The sequence below is a fragment of the Canis aureus genome, chromosome 36 (assembly GCF_053574225.1).
Source record: "Canis aureus isolate CA01 chromosome 36, VMU_Caureus_v.1.0, whole genome shotgun sequence".
Classification (NCBI taxonomy): Eukaryota; Metazoa; Chordata; class Mammalia; order Carnivora; family Canidae; genus Canis; species Canis aureus.
Genome location: NC_135646.1, coordinates 11,923,326 through 11,945,398, shown reverse-complemented (window position 1 = coordinate 11,945,398; position 22,073 = coordinate 11,923,326). Strand labels below are relative to the sequence as shown.

The following is a 22,073-nucleotide window of genomic DNA, read 5'->3' as shown; positions in this document are numbered from 1 at the left end:
CTCAGTGTGGATTGAAAGGCATTGATTTCTCCTTCAGACTGAAGAGATCCAATATTAATAGCCTATTAAGAGCCTAAATAAAAGAAATTTTGTTCTCTGGACATTTGAGGCAGAAAGTGGAACTACTAAAACAAACAAGGACAGTGACAACACCCAAGAGCAGCCTGGAGTCTCAAAGTCTCTGGCCTTACTGCCTCCCGTCAGAACCATTGCCAGTGGGCCTAGGAGGAAGGTCAAGTCAGGTAAAGGGGCAATAAATGAAGAACCCAGGATGAGATGGGCCAAAAAGATATCAGAAAAATATAAGTCTTCAGACAAAAATGTGCAAAATAGGAGAAAGAGGGAGCAAAAGGAAGAGAGGCAGTGGTGGCTGACCAAGAAACTTAATCAGGTAGGTATGCAAGAAAATAGTCACAAAATCTGAGAGTTTGAGACTGTGACCTGTCTCCAAAGAAGCCTGAGGGGAAGAGGCCACTTGTGATACACATCATACTTTTCAGTGTTATCCATGTTACCTTTACATCCCTTCTCCCTCCAAAGGAATGTTTTTATCGACTACTTTGTAAATACAAGTTTTAATAGCTACACAATGGCATTTTTTTCTTACCTCATCCCATTTTTTAAGTATATTTTTATAAACTTAGTGTAACTGCTTTGAGAAGTGAAATTTTATGCTGAAGGGTTTTTTGTTTGTTTGGTGCATGTGCATCCAAAACCTATGAGGATGTGGAATTAACAGAGCTTTTGTCTTTTTTTTTTTTTTTTTTTTTAGAGCTTTTGTCTGCTGTATCAACTTAACATTTCAATATTCAATGGCTAATAAAACAAAGTTAGAAACCCAGTGTTTAGTAGGAGAGAAATGTAAAGATATGGAAAAATAGGCATGAATTTCATCCCACACATAACTCAGGGCTGTGAACTTTGTGTAAATTAGCACACACATCTATTTCTGGCATGTTACATGCAGGTTAACATATTTTATATTCCAGACAAACAATGAGAAACATGGACACTTCCAGGTAAGGGAATTACATTTCTAGGAAATGACCTTTCCAGGCTAGTGAATGTAAAATATCGAGGTCGTTCAAGAAACAAATAGTTGGCACCTAGGGAAATTGGAATATTTAAAAATATGCCTTGAAGAGCTAAATGACCTTTACTTTTTCTCACTAAATATTAAATGCTCACCTGCGTCCAGATTACATTTATCAGGAAAGTTTGATTTCAGGTGTTCAAGCATTTAGACTCAGGGCATTTGACTTACCAAAACTCATAGCATTGAAAATGAAGAGGAGTTTGCCTGGAAAAATTTTTATCTGTACAGCTAACGCCCCAGGAGAAAAACAAATGGAAATGCACTATGATCTAATACACTTGGATAAAACACAAAGCAACCGTCACCTGCACTTGCAAACAACTTTACAGTTAAAGGATATAGTTTCCCCTTTCCCTAATTTGGCCGGGGAATTGGGGGTTCATATCAGGCCTAGGAGTTATTGTGATGTTTCTATCTTGTTAACACCGTATTTTGATCATCGGGTAATTATAGGTGCTTCTCTAACACCTCTATAGTTGAGTCGTGGACTTTTTCTCAAGCATTTACTCTTCAATGTCAGAAAATTATTATTCCTCATTGATATACTAAAAATGAATAATGCTTGCTCAATAAATACTTAACAAATCTAAATTTCTTTTGAAAATTATTATAAAATCCAAATTTCTGTCTTGTCCTCTTAGAAAAGGGCCCCATTAGAGTTTATCCAGGGTCTTGCTTTCCCCTGGGTTTTGTTTCAGAATCACTTTGGTACAGGCATTCACAGAAATGCCCATTTATCTAGATCATTTGAATGTTTCTCCTCTCAAATTCAACTGATGCTTCTCTTACTGCATTTAAAGCACAGTAATGAATTTGAAAAATGATATAAAAATAGTAGCAGTGACTACTATTGGAAAAGAATATGTAATGGAGTGGAAGCAGTCTTGGTGGTCGCTTGAAAGGCTGGTGAGTCCAATTCTAACTCCTTTCAAATGGATAGCACAGTCTCACTGATATTTTGAATATACATTATAATTGTTCATTTGGGGCTTGATTTTCAGTGGGGAATGAGTGATGTTATTTCTCAAAGAGCTCTAAGCAATTAAGACTATTAGAAGGACAGTGAAGATATTTGCATAACTTATATAGTTTCATTTTAAAAACACGTAAGTAAATGTAAGGACCTGGTCTTCAAAGTGCAGCTGTTAAATCTCTATGGTTTCTTTTTTAATAGAAAATTAAATATAATCTGTTATCTTCTCTGATTTTCTGCAGCCATAATAGTATCTTTGGTGGTAGTGATGGGGGGAGTGAGGGTGGAAATTGAAAATAAAAGAATGGACCCCAGCACAGAGTAGTATCAATACCAGCTGGCATATTTGATATGTAGCAAAAGAATGCTGAAGGAATATATTTCACATTCCCCAAGGGAGATTCACAGGGTCCTAATACATGGCTAATGCAACTCTGGAGCTACTATTGTGGTTGAAGATAAAGTACCTCAAATGAGGAAAAGACATTATGGCTTCAAAATCTGTGTCCTTGCTCATTCCACTCCTGTGTTAAAGACATCTTAATAAGGAAAAGCATCTTGGCCTCAGATCAATTATCTCTTGCCTTATTAACCCATCACTTGCTCATTTCTCTCATACTGGAAAAACAAAGTCAAAACCAGGGTCACTAAGGTAAAATGTTGCCAGTGAGGATAAGGAAGTTCCCTGCTATACAGAAGGTAGGGCTCATCTTATCAACACGTTATCTCTGTGAGATGGGAGCTGAAAGTCAGCATCCTTAGCAAGACTGGCACATGTTGTTCCAGAACCGAACTGGCAATACTGGCTTCCTGTGGGCTTTTATTTTGTTTCAAATGTTTTTAAGTTTGTCCACAAAGATCCCCCAAAGCCAGACATGTAAATTGTGGCAAATTAAAACATGCTTTCACAGTCTCTTAAAAAATGTGCACATTGATAGACTTCAAAATCCTACTTCTAAGAATTTGTCCTAAGAAAATAATGTACAATGTACACGAAAGGCCAGAGCAATGTAGATGTCATCAATGAAGAATCGGGTTAAAAATGTAGTATATCCAGACAATATAAGAATATGTACCTGTTATAAACAAACTTTTAAAAGAGTATTTATGGACCTGGAAAGTGATTATGATATGTTAAGGATGAAAAAGAAGTGAAGCCAATATAGCAAACAATCTCATGTTTGAAAAATATTCTGAGTGTATTCAAGGATATGATGGCATATGACTACTTAAAATTTTTATTCGCTGCATCTGTATTTCCTCATTTTATACAAAAAAATATGAATTATTTTTAAACTAAAAACTAAAGTAGCTAAAATATTGGCTCAGTTGGTTAAATCTATTTTGCCTCAGGTCATGATCCTGGAGCTTTGGGATGGGGTCCCGCATCGGGGTCCCTGCTCAGAAGGGAGCTTGCTTCTCCTACGCCCTCTGCCCCTCCCCACTGCTCGTGCTCTCTCTTTCACTCTGCTCTCTCTCAAATAAATAAAATTAAATCTTTTAAAAAAGATATTGAGTTTGTGCTGTATCTTCTGACTTTCTAGGGTCATTTCCATCGTGCCTGGAAAGTACAACTTGGCTAGACCTCCTTGCTCAAGGACTTCAATACAAAGTTGGCCTCCTGGGTTCACTTATTCATTGGGAAAAAAGACAAAGCAGTTCATCATACCATCTTCCTCTTGTTTACTATCCTCAAAATGAATTTAAAAATTTGAAATTTGAAATTTCATTTGAATTTCAAATTCTCAATTTGAAAATTTTCCTAAATGTCAAACCTGCCGTATTTTACAACATCAAAGAGTGATACTCACTAATATCTCCCTTAAGCTGTGGGTTGGGTAAGGGAACAGGCAGAGGAATGTAATCATTAGGTCACATTCCCATCCTACTCCCAAACATGCCAACACAGATGCGGGGAAAGAGTGAGCATATCAGCTCTGGTTGCTTAATCTTTGCATGTTTCCACTGGAGCCTGGAATCATTATTGACCCTTACTGACCCTTAACTGACCTCTGGAAATGTGCCTCTCAGAATCCTTTTTATGTTACTAATTGATGATGTCGTATGGTGTATGTATGCCTGGAACGATGGGGCATGCTGTGCCAGCTTGTCAGAATTTGTCAGCATTGATTTATGCGAACAGGGGGACTGGTGATGTTCCTGATTTTACTGTTGGGATTCTGAATTTCAGTTACCATGGTTGGTTGCATAGCAGGACGTGCCTACATGATCCACTCTCCATAGAACCCTTGGATCCTGAGACCTGAGCATGCTTCCCTGGGCAGAGACACTTTGCAAGCTTCTCCACAGTTCCCAGCTAGAGGGAAAAACGCATCTTGTGTGATCAGAGAAGGAGAAGGACTCAGAAGCCAGGGCCTGACTTCTCTGGACTCCTTCCAATGCATACTTTTCTCCTATAACTTTGGCTACTTTTGCTCCTGGCTGTGAAGATAGCTTGCTATTGAGTTTCATGAGTCCTTGTAGTGAATCAGAAAGCTTCAGGGTGGTAGTCAGACCCCCACAACTTTGCCTCTTCATCCCACCCATGATTCCCAAGCCATGTGGTCTGTGTTACCATTTCTGTTCCCTACCAAGACGGTATTTGCTATTTGTCTAGAATTCATTTGTTTTTTTTTGGGTTTTTTTTTTTTTTTTTTTTAGAATTCATTTGTTTAACAATCTTACAGAGCAACTGAATCTAAGAGGCTCATCTCAATGGCCTTCTCTTTTTGTCACATGAGGAGTTTGCCCCTCTACATCCCCAGCTTGGAGAAGCAAAATGTTAATGTGAAGTAGAGAGTACTATAAACAGTAGTAGGAATAAAGCCCAGAGTGCCAGAGAGGTACCCAGGCACAAGATTGAGAATGGTGGCTGCAGGGAAAACCAACAGAAAGAAGCCAACTGCCTAGAACCCCAGCAGTCACTTTTGTTCCTTTGGGTCTTCGGTGTCAGTTAATTTGGAGAAATCATTTAGAGGACTAATCACCGATGCTCTGTCACTTATCTGATAGTTTTTTTGTCCTGAGAGTTATTGGTTCTTTCCTTGGACCTTTGTCCCTTGCTCTCTCTATATTTTGTTCTTTCAGCTTTTTCCACCTAGGAAACAGTTTTATTTATTTATTTTTAAATATTTTATTTATTTATGACAGATACAGAGAGAGAGAGAGAGGCAGAGACACAGGCAGAGGGAGAAGCAGGCTCCATGCACCGGGAGCCCGATGTGGGATTCGATCCTGGGTCCCCAGGATCACGCCCTGGGCCAAAGGCAGGAGCCAAACCGCTGAGCCACCCAGGGATCCCAGGAAACAGTTTTAAATCATTAATCATTTGTTGAACATCTCTGAGATGTTTTGAAATTTTATAGACTATGCTTCAGGTATAAAGCTACTTTGGTAACATAACATTTTAGCTGTTTCTGTAGAACTACTAGAAAATCAACAACATCCATTTCTATATGTTTCTCCTTTGCACACAAGCCTTTCCTATATCCCCTATCTGGGACCATATCTATTGTTGGGTGAATAGAATTTTCCCAAGTGTTTAGATTTCTGGGAGTTTCCTGGAATGGGAGAATCAGAGTGCACTCACTAGACAGTATAATTTTGCTTTGTGGGCATTTGGAACTTGAAATCAATGGATCAGATTATAATAATGAGCTTTTACTATCAGAGTGATGAATTTGGTCATTATTCTTAAATTTAAAACTTTCTCAGAAGACTAAAATAAGAAAAAGAAAAGCAAATATCAGTTTGAAAAAATATCTTCAAGCAGATTAGCTCATTTAGAACCATATTATTTGATTAAATTGTCTCTATCTTATTCCTCTGTTTGGTATTACCAGAACTATTTTTCCAATATTTTCTCTTTCTTCATCTTAAAATTCAAGCCTAGTATCTGAGTAGGCAGGGAAACAGCAAATTATCTGATTAGTACTTTGTTATCTGTTCTCTGACAACGATGGTAACACTGTGACTATATTCAGTGAGAATTCCAATTCAATCCAGGTCAGTGTTCAAATCTTTTCAGCAACGTCCCTTCTATTTTAAGAGGAAGATATCAATGTTTTTCATCATATAATTCTTCAACTTATACAGTCTTTGAATTAGCTCAGGCTGTTAAATAACATTGGAACAGAGTGCATATTTGTCAAACGGTAGTAAAGTTGACCCCTCTGATCATTGGAGTATTAAGTACTTTCAGGATGATTACTACTTGATCTGTCATTCAGAGAGAGTTATGGGGAGTATAGCATGTAACAAGAGGGAAGCCAATCATTTTCTGCAGAATATGCAGAAACCCTTCGGATACAAAAATGCTCTTTTACCAGAATTACAATATCAATAAATACAGTACTTTTTAATGGGAAATTTTTTTTTCAAAAAAAGTTTTGAATTTATTTTTCAAATAATGTAAGTACAATTTCTCTCTGTCCTCCCCAAATACCTTCTTTCTCACCCCTGAAACTCCGGGAGACAAGTGGGGTAGACAACTGGGTCCCAAGGACCAAGAGATTGGAAAGCAAAATGTGACAAAGTGAAATTTAAGTCTGAGCCGCCAGCCTGGACAAGTGTATTCACAGAAACTCAACACATGATAGCTCCTAGTGGTCATGCAAATGACACAGCATTCAAGACAGGAGAAAGAAAAGATCCAAAATGAAGAGTGAAAAGAAAGCCTGATAAAGCCCTCCTAAGGAATATATAAGAGAGAGTATATAAGATAATGGCTTCACTTAGAGAGGTCGTACAGCAAAGATCTCCCTGTGTGACTTGGATGAAGTGACTTAACACTTCTACATTTCAGTTACTTGGACTGAAAAGGGGAAACCATGACAGCTTGTAGTGTAATATTTAATAAGTGCTGTCTTGACCCAGTTTTGAAATCATGGCTAAAAATTCTCAATACTCCTTTGTGGGAAGTTTGTTAAACCTACACTCGAATCCCTTCCCTTATCAGACTCTAGCACTCCTGGGTTACAACAGACACACACACACACACACACACACACACTCATCCACTTGCCAGAGGCCCCAAGATGCCAAACATCCTTCTTCCTGAGGCCTGTAGAATTATTCAAAACAATCTATAGAAAGCCCAGGAAACCTCCCTAACTCCATCTGGCTGGCCACATATAAGCTGTGTCCTTCAGTTCCAGCTTTCTGTTCCTCTTTCCTCTGGGTGTACTCCCCTGGGTGGCCCTGCATGGTAGCCTTTTCACTGATACAGCTGGAAGTAATAAAGAATCCTGCCTTCCTTCTATCTGAGGGTCATTTATTATATCCCCGGATCATCAGAAACTAACAAATGTTAAAATGAAGCTCTAACTTTATAATTTATAAAGATTAAGTGAGATGATGCATTTAATTTGCTCAGCATACTACCTACATAACTGTTCCTCCCAGTTTTTTTTTTCACCCAGTGAGAAACTCTCTGTGCCACAAGATGGGACACCATGGCACCATGAGGAACAGAACTAGAAAAACAATAGAAACTTGGTTTTTAAATTCACTGTTTAGAAAACTATTGATTAGCTAGAACCAATTCTTCACAATACTCTTCCTTCCACACCAATCCCCCTTTGCAATCAATAAAACCCTGACTTGGAGGGGACACACTGAGATGAAGAGGAAAATGGCAGATTCTGGTGGATGCCCATGAATAGAATTTGATTCTATTCATAGAAATATGATTTTTGTTCTGCACCCTCCCTTAGGTTTGGAAATGTAAATGATTACCCGCTTTCTGCTGGAAACTTTGAGAAGTATCTTCATAGAATTTCACTTATCCTTGAGCTGGGAGTAATAGGGTAGAGTTTTCAGCATGTGGAGCTGCAGGTAGCAGGGCTAAGTTTCTAGATCCTCAAAGTGGTGTAAGCAAATTTTACTGCAGCCTGTAGAAAGGTCCAGGGGTTTATAGGAAAACCCAAGAACCATGGTCACATTAAGGGTATAGGATACTGGGATATGCATTAGACCAAATAACTGGACACCAGATAGGAATGTAAACAGTTCAGTGTAAGATAGAGTAAGAAGAAGGCTCATTATCAATAACCAGAGCAACATTATATATCCTAACAGATGCCATCATCATGTATTGGACAAGAACTAGACATTTTCCTTCTTTGATATAATGCTACATCAGCCATGTGTCAGAAGAATTTATGTACCCTCAATATCTATATGTGTGCCCACAGCTACCTTGAACTTGAGTAGGACCAGGTGACTAGTTTTAAGTGATGGGTTGTGAGCGGAAGTGATAAGTCACTTCTGGGCTGCGGCATTGAAAGCCCCTATCTAGCCCCCCCAACATCCTTTTCTCTGTTACAGCAATCATGGAGGTAACAGGTTGAGATAGATGAGCCACAGATGAAGCTAGAATGGTTGGTCTTCTGAAGGACCATTTGGAGGAAAGCTTTCATATCTCATAGCAGAAATAAGCTTTAATGATAAGCCAATGATGTTTCAGGGTTAATTTATCATTGCTACTGAATCTTAATTAATAAAGGCCCTAGAATTTAGCTATCTCCCCTGAGATAAAGTAAAGAGAAAACTTTAAATTGGAGGAATATATTTTGAATTAGTTTTGAACAATCCTTAATTGGTCTATTTATGTTTGCTGCTTTTGGATAAATTGGAGATTTGGGAAAGACACTACAATTTATTATGGAAAAAATAAACACGATTATTGCACTGAGTTTAAATGCTTGAGGAAGAATCATACCTGCTCCCTCATTAATATTACAAGAAAATACAATACAGCTTCTGGGATAAAGTATATTGATGTCAAGCGGATACATGTCGCAGCTACATCACTTTTTGTGTGTCTTGCACAAGCTTTTGAACCTTTCTAGAATTTTACTTTTCTCACTTCTGAGAAAAAGAAAATAATAGTACCAAACTTACAGGTTGTGGTGAACATCAAACAGGACAATGAGTATAGAGTTCTTCATAGAGGGCCAGACATAAGAGAGATATTCAATGTTTATTATTATTTTAATGTTGCAATGGCTGGAAATCTGCACAAATACAATAGCTTTGCACTGAGTAAAGGCAAGATGAATTAATAAATCCCTGTAATACATGGAAGATGATGACATAAGGAGATATTTAAGACAATTGGAATGAGATCTTAAGATTTTATCTTCAAGATATTTTATGGTACATATGTGCCTCTTCTAGTAATCAGTGGACAGCTGATAGGATATGTTTTTAAAGCTTGGATTGTATAATTTTGTACAACATGCTACTTCTCTTGGAGGTATAAATAGGTAGAAACAGGTCTGGGAGATAAGTGTATTTCTTTTAAAAATCTGTGGGTAACTTGCAAGAGCAGGTATTTCAATATTCACATGTCTCATGTGTACCATTTGGTTTACAGTCTCCTGATTGCTATCTTGTGGTGAATTGTTCTGTTTATAGCTTTAAAATTGCTATCTGGGTGACAGTCTTCTGTTTCTAATCTTAAGATGGTTGTCTAGTGGTTTTGCTCCCCATGGTTTATCATGCAGCTTGATGATACTGTGGAGGGAAATACAATTAGCTAAGTATGCACCTGCTCAGTTTACAATTTTATGAGTATAAGTTATAGTATGATATACATCTTGAGGTTTGTAGTGAAATCACTTGAAAATAGAGACTCTGTATGAAATCTGTAATATATAAAAATATCTAAATATTTTTGTAGTATATTGTCTCTATATATTCTCTCTCTTGATATTTGTGTATATGTATACATACATGTATATGTACATACAAACACACCCTGGCTTAAAAGGGTTGACTTTGAATTTGACTTTACAATGGTGAGAAAATGCTACACATTCGGTAGAAACCATATTTTAACTTCGAATTTTGATCTTCTCCAGGGCTAGTGGTATGTAATAAATACTCATGGTGCTGGGCAGCAGCAGTGAGCTACAGCTCCCAGTCAGCCATGTGATCACCAGGGTTAACAATTGATATACTTAAAACCATTCTGGTTTTCACTTTTTGTGCAGTATTTAATAAATTACATGAGTATTTAATAAATTACACCTTGTACAAAACAAGCTTTGTATTAGATGATTTTGCACAACTGCAGGCTAATGTAAGTGATCTGAGCACATTTAAGATAGTCTAGGCTAAAGTATGATGTTTGGTAGGTTAGGTGTATTTAATGCATTTTTGATTTACAATATTTTCAAGTTACTATGAGTTCATCAGGACTTAATCCCATTATAAGTCAAGGAAGATCTGTATACAGATATATGTATCTTTCCAAAACAGGGCTTATACAATTAAACTGTGAATTCAAATCTGAATTGTGACGTTCATTTTGGATTCTAACCTTCTACTCCCTTATATACCTCACAGCTTTTCCATAATTTTTTCCCTCTTATCATCATTTTAATTGAAGTTTTGTCATTGGGTCAGGATCAGATTCTATGCTGTTTCTCAGAAAAAGTTTCCAGTGACTGTTTAGCACGTAGTAAATCCAAAAGATTTACCAAGTTATTTATAAATTAGTTTTTTCATGTGAGATCTCAATTATATTAATATTAATGTATATAATAAAAGCACTAGACATAAGTATAGTACATATATTCTCTGATATATGGAGGGAACAAGTGGTGCTGTTACCAGGCAGATTTAGAAGACCCTGAGAAAGGGAGACAATCCATAGGTTCTCCCCACAGTCATTTTTTTTTAAATCTGTTTACTTATGATTATGAGTCATAATCCTTCAATGTTCTTTCAATGAAAGGAACATGACCCTCCATCACGGATGAGTTGCTCTTGTGTAGTTTGCGAAAGTAGAGAGAAGTTTTCAGTTTTATCAGATCAGTTGTCAAGGTACTGATGAAGACCACTGGTGGTCTTAAATTGAGTCAATGTGTCAGCATAAAGTACTGAGTGATCAGACTGAGGTTCCCCTTTGCAGAGGAAGAAAGAGAAGTGGTTAAGTAGAAGAAAGAACGATATTTAAATCAGAAGATGCAGCTTTGAGGGTGAATATAACCAATTAATGGTCACATGACTCTAAATTTGTTATTTTAGTCTTATTTTCCTCATCCGATGACAGAAGTATTCCAATAACACTTATTTCAAAAGGGAGTAGTGAGCCCAATGAATCAACGTATGGGAATCAGTTCATACATGGTAAAGCTCTATGCAACTTGTGCTTTGAACTAATACAGTGCCACTGGAAATGTCAACTGTACCTTAAGGTATTAGAAACATAAGTTGTTTCTTCCTCTTCTTCAGTCTATCAATGGCTTCATATACGTGGTGCCTTGACATATGTCATTCTGAGCACAACAAAATGACAGTGATCCCAAATAAATGGGTCTAAACATTTAAGGAAGAGAATATGTGTGTGTGTCCATGCAAATAGTAGATCCTGTTGACTACAACAGGATCTATAAAGACCTATATCTGAATAGATTTAAGAGAACTTACTCCATTTTTTTGTTGAATCATATACTTTCTATCCACTGGCCCATTTGAGATCCTATGTAATCAAATAACCATGGTAGTTTCAAAGAGTAATGATAGAGTCTTGAATGAGAAGTTATTGGAATCTAAAAGTTCTTACACTTTGGAGGTATGAGGGAATAAGAAACGGTATTTGAAATAGAAAAGTTAAAATAAGAAACTTGAAGGAGGAAGCTTTTCATATCATCAGTCTCTCTAAAATTACTCTCACACATTTTTGTGGGCTTATCTCAAATCAGCAGTCAGTTCGTTGACTATTTATGGACCCATTCCCTCTTCTTCTCTGTAAGCATGGTACTAACATTTGATTTTTGATATTCTTGCTAACAAAAGATTTGCTGGAACCATTTGAGTAAATTGCAAAGAGGGCAGAATGAAAAAATATTATAAGAAAATGTTATTATTTGGATACTACCTACCAAATATTATATTATATTATATTATATCATTCATTATATCATTATATCATTATATCATTATATCATTCTCTGAAAACAAACCAACCAGTTAATTAAGCATAGTCTGCACAGAGGAGTAAGTCTGTACACATCAGTAGGCATATGCTCTAGATGGCAAAAACATAAGGAATGTATCACATTCCAAACAACCAAAGAGTTCCAAGGAATAATTAATGACATTCATAAATGTGGAAAAAATAAGCCCACAGTCACATCTTCAAATTATTAAATCTAGAACAAATCCTCTTCTTTCCTAATTGGTTTTTCTTGTAACAAATTTCTGACACAAAAGAGAACATTTGTTTCATATTTTATTGAATTTCATTTATATTAAATTAAAAATATATTTCTGACAGATTCATGTAACAAAAAGGCAGAACAGTTTTCAAATTGTTCAGCTGGGATGATCAGTACGGAATGAGGCAAAGCAGGTCGCATTCTATAATTGCCTTGTACAGGTACAATTCTTTCCCAAGAGCCAAGAGAGGATCCTTGAGAACTAACTGAAAGCCTAATTACAGAAATTTAAAATACTGTTTGTCCCTCATTCTCAAATAGCAACAGAAACTGGGGGAAGGAAAGTAGAATGGGGTGAAGGGTTGGCGGAGAAGAAAGAATAAGGGAAATTATACTAAAAATATACCTAACATTAAAAAAGTTAGTATGTGTTAAGTGCATAATCCTTCATAGATAAAATAGAAAAAAAATCAAAATAACATTACACCACACACAATTGGCATATCCTATTGTGTAAGCGAGTGCAGAGGTTGAACACGTCACAATAGTGCTGAACACAGAATCACAAGTAATGTCAAATGATAACTTCCAACCAAAAGGAAACAATCACAAGCCAATTACTTATATACAAATCAATCCTAAAGACATTATGTCCCAAATAAAGATGTCCACAAAAGAAAATCAAAGCAACATTACCCTTATTTACAAATGCAACTAGCCATGTCTTTAACAAGCTATAAAAATACTATTCACATTTTCAAACATACAGTAGTATTTTTTTGTTTGTTTATTTCAAAAAGGCAGCTAACTTTGAACACCGGGATTTAAATGAAACATTGATGGCTTACCAGCTAGGTATTTTTGCACCCCTGTCCTTTGAAGATACTTCACAAGAGAGAGGGCTTGTTTTCTGTTTGCAAGTTAAGAACGTAAGGAAATGAATACGAATGTATATATAATACCTTAAGCCTCTGCCTTTTCGGTAAAATGTCTCCCTTTATCACCTGAACTGAGCTTAGTCAACTACTTGGATGCTTGTATGAGATGAGTGTTTGAGTGAAGATTTAACATGACTTAAGTTTTTTTTTGTGCTATGAATTGTCTTGCAGACCGATCTCATTTTTGTTTGATCTTGCTGTAATGGTGCCTAAGGAGATGAACAGCTAGTCATACCATGTAAAGATGCAGTTTCGACATGCAGCAATGCGAGAGTCCCTGGTGCTCACAACAGGAGATGTAGACACACCGGCCAGTGAGGTGTGCATTCAAAGTTAGCTGCCCTCACACAGCTGCTCAGTTTTATGATCGACCCATTTAACAGCAGTACCAGTTTATGCTACATTTTTCAAAGTACCTTACTTTAAAAGAACAGCTTACATATCTACATTTAGAAAATAACTTCCATACTTGATTACTGGAGTAATCCCAAAAGGGTTCTTGGAGTGCTATGGTGTATTCCCCTCACTCCCCCCTCCCAGCCCCTGAGAGATCCAGAAATATACAGGAAAATGACTCTCACATTAGGGAAAAGGTACAACCCCCATTAACGGAAGAATCTGGAAATGATACTCGAGAACCAGGTTATGTCAATATATAGGAGGTATGATTTGATTTCCTTCACAAGAGCCGCAGGCTAAGGGGAAAACATCTACATATTAGGAATAAAAATAGCAGTAAAGGCAAAGTGGTTTGGACAAGTCAGACTGTTGCCTACAGGTATGAAACTTTGTTTTCTTATATTTGTGTATGTGTACAAATATAACCACTTCTCATGATATGGGTGAGATTTGTTAGAGCATTGAAATAAAAAAGTCCTTAAAGATCAAAAGTAGAGAAAAAAGTGGCAACTTATCAGACAACATGGATTTTCATTGCAGTGAAACTGCCCTCATTATATATTTATCAGATAGATGAATGATCCAATAGAGGATTACAGGTGGTTCTCAAAGCTGAATAACCTTTACTTTTATGATAAGACTCTTTGTTGTGAAAAAAATTACAGCAGCTGTAAAATATTTGCGATCAGGAATAAAATAAATATGTAAAGTAAATAAGTTAATTTGCTGGCAAAGCTAACTTCTCATTACACGTAAGTTTTTTATGAAAAGATTAAATCTAAGACCTGCCAAGGGTATGTGCACATATGTGAGTTTCAAGATTTGTCACAGGGCTGACTCGACTCAGATTCCTGCAGAGAAGGATATAGTAAGAGAATTGATCTTTATGGAGAAAAGTAATTTTAATATCAGAAAGTATACTCTGTGCAGTAATTTATTTGAGAAGTATTTTAAACAGCGTCCACTTTGCTAGAATCGTTTATAGAAAAGTCAGGCATTTGAGGGCAGAGGCTAAGTCAGTGTTTCACAAAGCAATGTGTGGGACCTCAGAGATCCACTATGGCTTCAGAGAGGGACAGCCTCAACAGGGCCACTTTGAAGAAGGTTGTAAAGTGAAGAGAACAGAGGTGGTTGTGCCAATGGGGAAAGGAGGAAGGGTGGTATTTTTCTCTAAGGTCTAGAGAAATTAATTTTTCTGTGACTCCTAACAAGATAATCACTTACTTGCAAAGCTGGTCATTAGACAGTAATTTCCAAGGGAAGCATAAAACTACCCCAAGAAGTTGGGGCTTAGAGTGTTTTCAGCTCATAACTGAAAGAGAAACATTTTCTTCTGCCCAAAATATCACCTGGCTGGAAGGAGGTGAGGCAGGAGTCTGCAAAAGTGACCACATCCTACATTTTTGTACCTCTACAAAAGCAGTGGGACTTGAACAGTGTCTGAAGTTTTTATTTTTATAGAAACTTGCTTTATAATGAAAAGAATGAAGCCGCCCATGGTGTTAAAAGCCATTTGTCCATACAAATGCAAGTGTTCCTGACCCAGCATGGTGCCCACAACAGCTTCATGCTTGTAAGTATGGAGAGAACTACTCTTGCAAAGGCATCTCTGGGATTAGAAAAAATCGTATTCATTCTACCCAGAAGTATAAAAGCTGGCCCCAGTTGTAATATTAGTAAAATCAAGGTCTCCACTGATAAATGTTATTTTAAAATCACGCCTAATTTACATCTGTATAATGTCATTTGTTCTTTAGCAAATGGCAATCAGGAGACAGGAGTTTGCCCTCACGTGTCTACATGGGTACAAGGCTGCCTTTCAAAGTCCATATACACAATGAGAGGCACAGCAGAATTTTCTTGCCCTTGGCATATACTGTAGAAGTTAGTTTCTCTGGCTTTCTAATGACCAGAAGTTTATACAGCTGGACTTCTCGTTTGCAATATTAAAAATCACTGGTCTATTAACTAAAGTTCAAAAAATGGGAATAACAACAGTTTGAAATGCTTGGTTTAGCATTATTTATCAGAATATTGTTAACTAATTGCTTCTTTTTGTTTCTGGAAATGGGAAGGTATCGTGAGAAAAAAGGGACATTTCATAAGTTAAATGTATTTTGTTTGTTCACTAAATGGCACCACTCAATCTTTGTCTCTGCATAAGGTAATAGAACATTTACATTTCCTTTACTTCGTTTTTGAAGACCTCTTGCTTAACGTCATGTAACCTATTTGCCTGTTAAATTCTGCAACGTGGTGTTTGCAATACAAATTAATTTTTTTCTCTTTACACTTAATACAATTAAAAGAATAAGAGAATGAGAACAAAATTTAATTGCAATGCTTTAAAGCAAGTTTTCACAAGTGGAACCAGCTCTTTATATGTCTACTTTCAGCTAAATCTAACAAATAACAATTTTAAATGGCAAACTTATTTTTTACTATGCAAAATCCATCCTACATTTTCATTATCCTGCATTTTATCTTGTTACCTAATATTTTGTGGTTAATTTTCTAGTTTGATTTATTTAATAATATTAAAATCATTTAATATCTGATAACCTAACTAAATCTACATCTTACAGCATTATCATGGTTTTGCCCAGTTATATACATGCTCTCATGATCACCTTTTCTATTACCTTATGAACTACATACTAGTTAAATAATCAACATTTATAGATGGATGAATAATTCAAGTTTTGAAACAAGGGTTAGATAGCTCTAGAAAACATGTATTTACATCCTTCCCTGTCGGGCTGAAACAATTTCACTTTTCTTTTCATGTTGACACTTCAAAAAGCATATTGATAGCCCCTCAGACTTCATCTAGCAGCAGAACCTCACAGACCTTCTACTGATTTGACCTCGGCATCAGGACTATGCACGATCTTTTTGTCACATCCTACTTTTAGAAGGTATTAACACATACATTATAACACTTAGAGCGCTATCTCTTCTGTTTCTCTGTATACAAACAATCGGTTGTTCTTCATGATCTACTAAGATTGTATATTTTAATAAAATCTGAGTTTGCATTGTTTTTTATTCTATTTCAAGAATATTACTTGAGAAAGAACTCTCACCCTAACCTGTGCTGCTATAATTTGGAAGACCAAGTGTTACTCAGTAGTCCAAGCACCTCTCTTTATGGTGCAGGATGCTTTGTGGTTCTGGGTCTACTCTGGTTTAGAGAACATCTTTTCTCATCTAAGAACTAAAGAATGGTTCTTTAAACAACCATTTAGCTATACAGTTTTTCCTTATCTGTAGGTTGGATTTCCCAAGATAGGTATAAGCTACAAAATCTGGTGATTTAATAAAAAAAATACAGTCTGTGTAAATTTAGTACCAATTTTTCTCAAATTGACTTAATTGGTTCTGCATATTTGCATTGATACAATTAGGCTCTGGGATTTGATATTCGGATGCACGTTGCAGCCTTCAATTGGTATTTTAAAATTTCACTCTATTGGATTGAATAGGTTATTTTTTTGGAACAGATAAAACTGTATTTTTTTCTTCCTTTCATAAACTTTGAAATATATTTTTCCAGGGGGACAGAAATAAGAAAGAAATCCTAAAACAACTGAAATAAAATATGTACTACAGAAATCATTCAAAAGGAATACTAAAGTATTTTTGTGAAGCATTTTGGGTCATTTTGAATTATACTTGGATCTATCTCTAGTTATTAGTGGTAGATTACCTGATGTGTAAGGGGTTTGTATTCTTAAAATAAAGGAAACTACATTCACTGAATACATTCTATTACCTTAACAGTAAAAAAATAAAAATAAAAATTTATTTCCTTCTTAAATGATTCTTTTTTCCATATTCAAGTAGAAACCATATGAATATTGGAAATCAGAAGGAAAAAAATCAAGTACTAGTATCCAACAAGGGTGCTGTCCATGGTAAGTTGGTAGAGATTTATCTAGAAAGGGAGGTTCATATCCAAATTTTCATAAGAACTGATGTGAGGTCTCTTTCTCTGGAGACTCCTCTGAATGGGTGGGAGAGTTGAAAGCTCTTGGGCTGTAGGCCCTAAGTCATTCTATGTCTTCAACCCAGAAAAGTTCATAGTTGAACCTCACTAGCAGGGATCTGACAAACTGCTCCCTTGCTCTTCGTCACTCTTTTAGCTTACCTTATTTCTCATAACTTTGTAAGAAACCAGTCCTGACACCTCCAAATTTCTTGGCCAAAGACCAACACCCACAGTGACCTAATGGTCAAATTAGAATCCAAATAGGCCAATTAATCAGTGAGGCAATATCCTTCTACCAGTTCCTGTTTGGATGATAACATTGAAACTATACTATTTGTCAACTTCAGTAACTTGCAGGTTGTTTAATTCATGTTCCAAATGAGTTCACAGGAGATCTTTTAACAAACAATTGATTTTATGATGACTGCTCACAAAATAGTCCATAAAATCTTATTCCTTGAACTTATGGGGAAATTCAATCTCATTCCAAATAAACTGACTTAAAATCATTAAGTTAGGGATAATATTGCATTTATGTTGATGTTCCCCACATACACAGTGCTTTTAGTAGACTCTAAATAAATACCAGTTGAAAAAATAAGGGAGTTGAATAGATGGATTCACTTATTTTTTCAAAATAGGCAGAAACCTAGATTTCTTTGCATTTTTTTTCTCTCTCTGTAAACCCTCTGCTTTACCAATGGAGATTTTTAGTCTCATGGCTTTCTTTTTTGTGATAGACTTGAATTTGATGTCAACATTTTGACAGACGAAAATTTTTTTTAAATCCAAATGACTCTTCAAGCAGATTTTCCTAGAAAAGAGAGACTACCAGATTTTCCTAATTATTGACCTTAGGCCTCTTGTTCCTGGAGACTCATTCCTACCATTTTGTTCCCATTGCTCATCTTAACTCAGTAGGTATTCTTTAAAATGAAACATAAAAAGATGGCTCTAGAACTAGGATGATGTGTTTGAAGAAAGTACTATTATACAAAGTATCAAAAGATTAGTATGTTGGATATTAAAATAATTACATGAGAAATTTTTCATGTTTATTTACAACTTTTGACCCAAGAACCTATCTATAAATTGTGAACGTTTGTGTATTTTTTTATTATACCAATTTATGTGCAAAGAGTTACCTTCTACTTAATATAAATAGAGTCTCATACTAGAAATTCCATGGAGTCAAGCCAATCCTTACTTGCATTCCTTCACATGGAGTATACAAACTGGATAACTTTTCTTGCGTAGCAAATGTGATATCACTTGTTGATAATGTGCTGGCCCTCTCACCATAATCTCTTGGATACTGTTCCAAAGTCCTAATTTGCTTGGTTTGGCATTTCCACAGTCTTTCCTTATCTTAGCTCTTTTAAAAAATGTACTTAAATTATTTTGCTGGTTGCTTCCATATTGCTTCATTCAAAATCCAAAATGGAGTTCAGAAAGAGAACGAATAAAATTATAGCTTAAGTGCAAACTACATTTCTGAGTATCTGCCAGGTAGACATACCCAATCCAGTGTCTCTTCCAGTTCAATGGATTCCCCATTGGACCACCCCTGAAAGTGTCAGTAGTTTTCATGAACCACATAGAACTGTCTCTTAGTTTCCCATTTACTCTTTACACTACCAACTGCCTATCAAGTACTGTCATTCATGGAGAAGAAAATGTTGAAGAATGTAAAGGATGTGGGGGTACATATTCCATAGTGTAAAACATGAGAGTTAGATTTGATGTTACACTTAACTAATATCTTGGCCTCCCCTTCTATTTTAAAGGCCATATATTTAAAATAATGGTCATTTCACCATAATAAAATATTTTTTTTACAATTCTGTCAATTTATAGCAACACATAAGAAACTTTGATGTAAAAATATTTGCAATTAGAAATTAAAGTCAAAATATAGGGAGGTAAAAGTAATATAAAGAGACAGATCAAAGCTGTCAGAACAAAACAAAACAAAAAGACCAAAAAAAATCCCTCCAAACATTATTACTAGTTATAACTTTTAGAGAGATTAAAAAATTATGAAAGCTGAGTTGGCCATTCTTGCTTGTCAGGATAGAAACTGTTGGAAAAGGAAATTGGATTTTCAATTTCAGTTACTCCCATTTGTTATAGAAAAGGTTATCCTTTTGTTCTAATGGAAACTTCATTACAATTTCCAAGGATAGTGTAAATGCATACATCAGTTCCTACAGATAGGAACAGATAGCATGGGTCTTTCAGGCATCTGCATTAAAAAAAAAAAATAGAAAGAAGAAAGAGAAAACGTTGAGAATTAGCTTGACAGCAGGCAGTATTGCCTTTTATTTGTTGGCCCTTCTCTAGCTGTTCCAGTCTCCTGACCAACCCATGCAGAGAAATGAAGAAACAGTGTGGTTCCTCCTGTCTTTCTCTTTCAGTTCTTCCTTCTAGTGTTCAAGTTAGATAAGCACATGACTATCATTGCATCTCTATATCTTCCATTGGGAAGTGTCAAATCTACTGGCCTTGGGAATAGAAGGAAGACCATAAGAGAAAGAGAGGCGGCAGGGAAATTGGAGCGGGTGTGTCTGTATCTTAAAGCCACTGCTGAGCTTACACCACAGTATTTCGGTGTCTGTAGGGTGGAGGAGGCAGCACAGTGCCTGGCTTCAGCGAGAACTCAGAGAGGTATTCAGGATTCTCTGCCACAATAGGCCGGATCCGTCCATTTTGTTTATAAAAATATTTTGTGCTGTACTCCTGCAGGTAGTCTGGGTGCTGAAGGGTGCTCCGAGGTGGCAGGCTGTGGTTCCAGTAGTCAGGGTTGTCGAATGCTTTCTTGGCCTTCTCTGGCACAGACAGTACATTGTTCTTCAGGTATTCGGCATTCCCCAATGCGTTGGCAAAGGTGTTGAGGTACAGTGGCTCATTCACATACTCATCCTCTGCCTTGGGTGGACCATTGGAAGCATTGTGATATTCGGGATTATCCAAAGCTTGAAGGTCTCCATTCTTCCTCCGAGAAACAAAAGGGTTCTCCTCCACAGGGTTCAAGTATTCTGAGGAATGCAAAAATATCAGTTAGTATCTACTTTCTGGAAAATGTTAATTAGAAGAAGGTAATGCAGGATGGTCAGCTTCTTTCTCCAGAATCATAAAGCCATGGATTTGTTTTCATGAATTTTTACAAAAACTACTTTGTCTATTACTTTTGTCATATGAAAAAAAAGAGTAGGTGGACCAAAACTCTTTAATGACTTAGCAAAGCACCGCAGGCCAGAAGCCCTAGTTCCTGTCCCCTACATTGTTCCTTTTTCCTTCTAATTGCATTTATGTCTCCTACATAGAAGGCCACTTGTTTGAATGCTTCTGTTTTCTAAAAGTCAGTATTTTATTGTTGATGAAAAATAAGGCAATCTATCAGGGGTAAATAGCTTTTAAATGCGGAGAAATTGGAATTTTTTAAAGGGTATTGGAAAATCAAAATGTTTATGGCTTAGCTCCATGCCAAGGTAAATGGATAAAGTGAAGGAATAGTGTTTTTCAGTCTGTGTGTTTTGCTCTGATGTCCATATAGGTAAAGTGGATTTGATTACAGATGTTTTTCAGAAAGCACTACATATAGGAAAGGAAACATCTAAAGAAAAGACTCAACTAATAAAATCTGATAGACATCTAGCATGTCACTAGATTGACTTGCTCGACAATACATATGCCTAAGAATAAAGTGTAATTAGAGCACTTACTTCCAATGGCTAACCATAATCACAAAATAACAAATTATTAGTTTGAATTATATGAAATAACTGTTTTGTAGATTGGCACCAGTCATTATAATGGCTATTTTGCATGATCTGATCTGATAAATTAATACAGAATATTTACCCAATTTTTAAAAAGGTGTTATCAATGCTGTTCTTCTCAAATATAATTCTCTCTATGTTTATAGTATAGACGATATATAGACATCTATTCATGCAGAGAGTAGACCTTTTTGTCCTCTCTTTTAATGTCTACACAGAAATGACACTTCAGCTATTCCTATTTTGGTGTTGGGGCAGGGGAAGGGCATAATTGTTTGTTGAGATGCCACCGTTCTGAAACAAACTTTCTATCCTCTATATATAGCCTGACAAGTAGAGAAAAAAATTGCATCAACTTAGGGTGATTAGTCCATGGTCTTTGATATACTTAAGTATTTAGCATCATGTGCAAGTTCAAGGATAGTAATGACTATCCCACCATCATACATAGGCATGACAGGAACTTACATCTTCCTCACAGCAATCCTGTGAGAAAGGAAGTATAAGCTGTATTTTTTTTTTCAGTTTTATAAATAGAGAACCAAGATTAAATGATGTATGAAGGATACAAGCAGTATTGAACTAGAATTCAGTTCTAAAACTCCTGTTGAGCCATTTCCTTGTTCTACTGTACTGTTTTAATTATTGTCCCTAAAGGGGTAGGAAAAACTTTTCACTTCATAACATGTTGGAATTTGAATGGTGTTTAAAGCAATTGACATTTT

The 22,073-nt window shown here is 36.1% G+C and overlaps 1 protein-coding gene across 9 annotated transcripts in view; it reads right to left on the bottom strand.

Annotated features, from left to right (window-relative positions):
* Positions 1–12,299: 12,299 nt before the first annotated feature.
* Positions 12,300–22,073, bottom strand: part of ERBB4 (erb-b2 receptor tyrosine kinase 4) — a 1,106,505-nt gene continuing 1,096,731 nt past the window's right edge. For all 9 annotated transcript variants that reach the window (XM_077885345.1, XM_077885343.1, XM_077885348.1 and 6 more), the window contains one exon: positions 12,300–20,604. In XM_077885345.1, the coding sequence (XP_077741471.1) occupies positions 20,159–20,604 (446 nt within the window). In that variant the 3' untranslated portion in view covers positions 12,300–20,158. The remainder of the gene's footprint in view (positions 20,605–22,073) is intronic.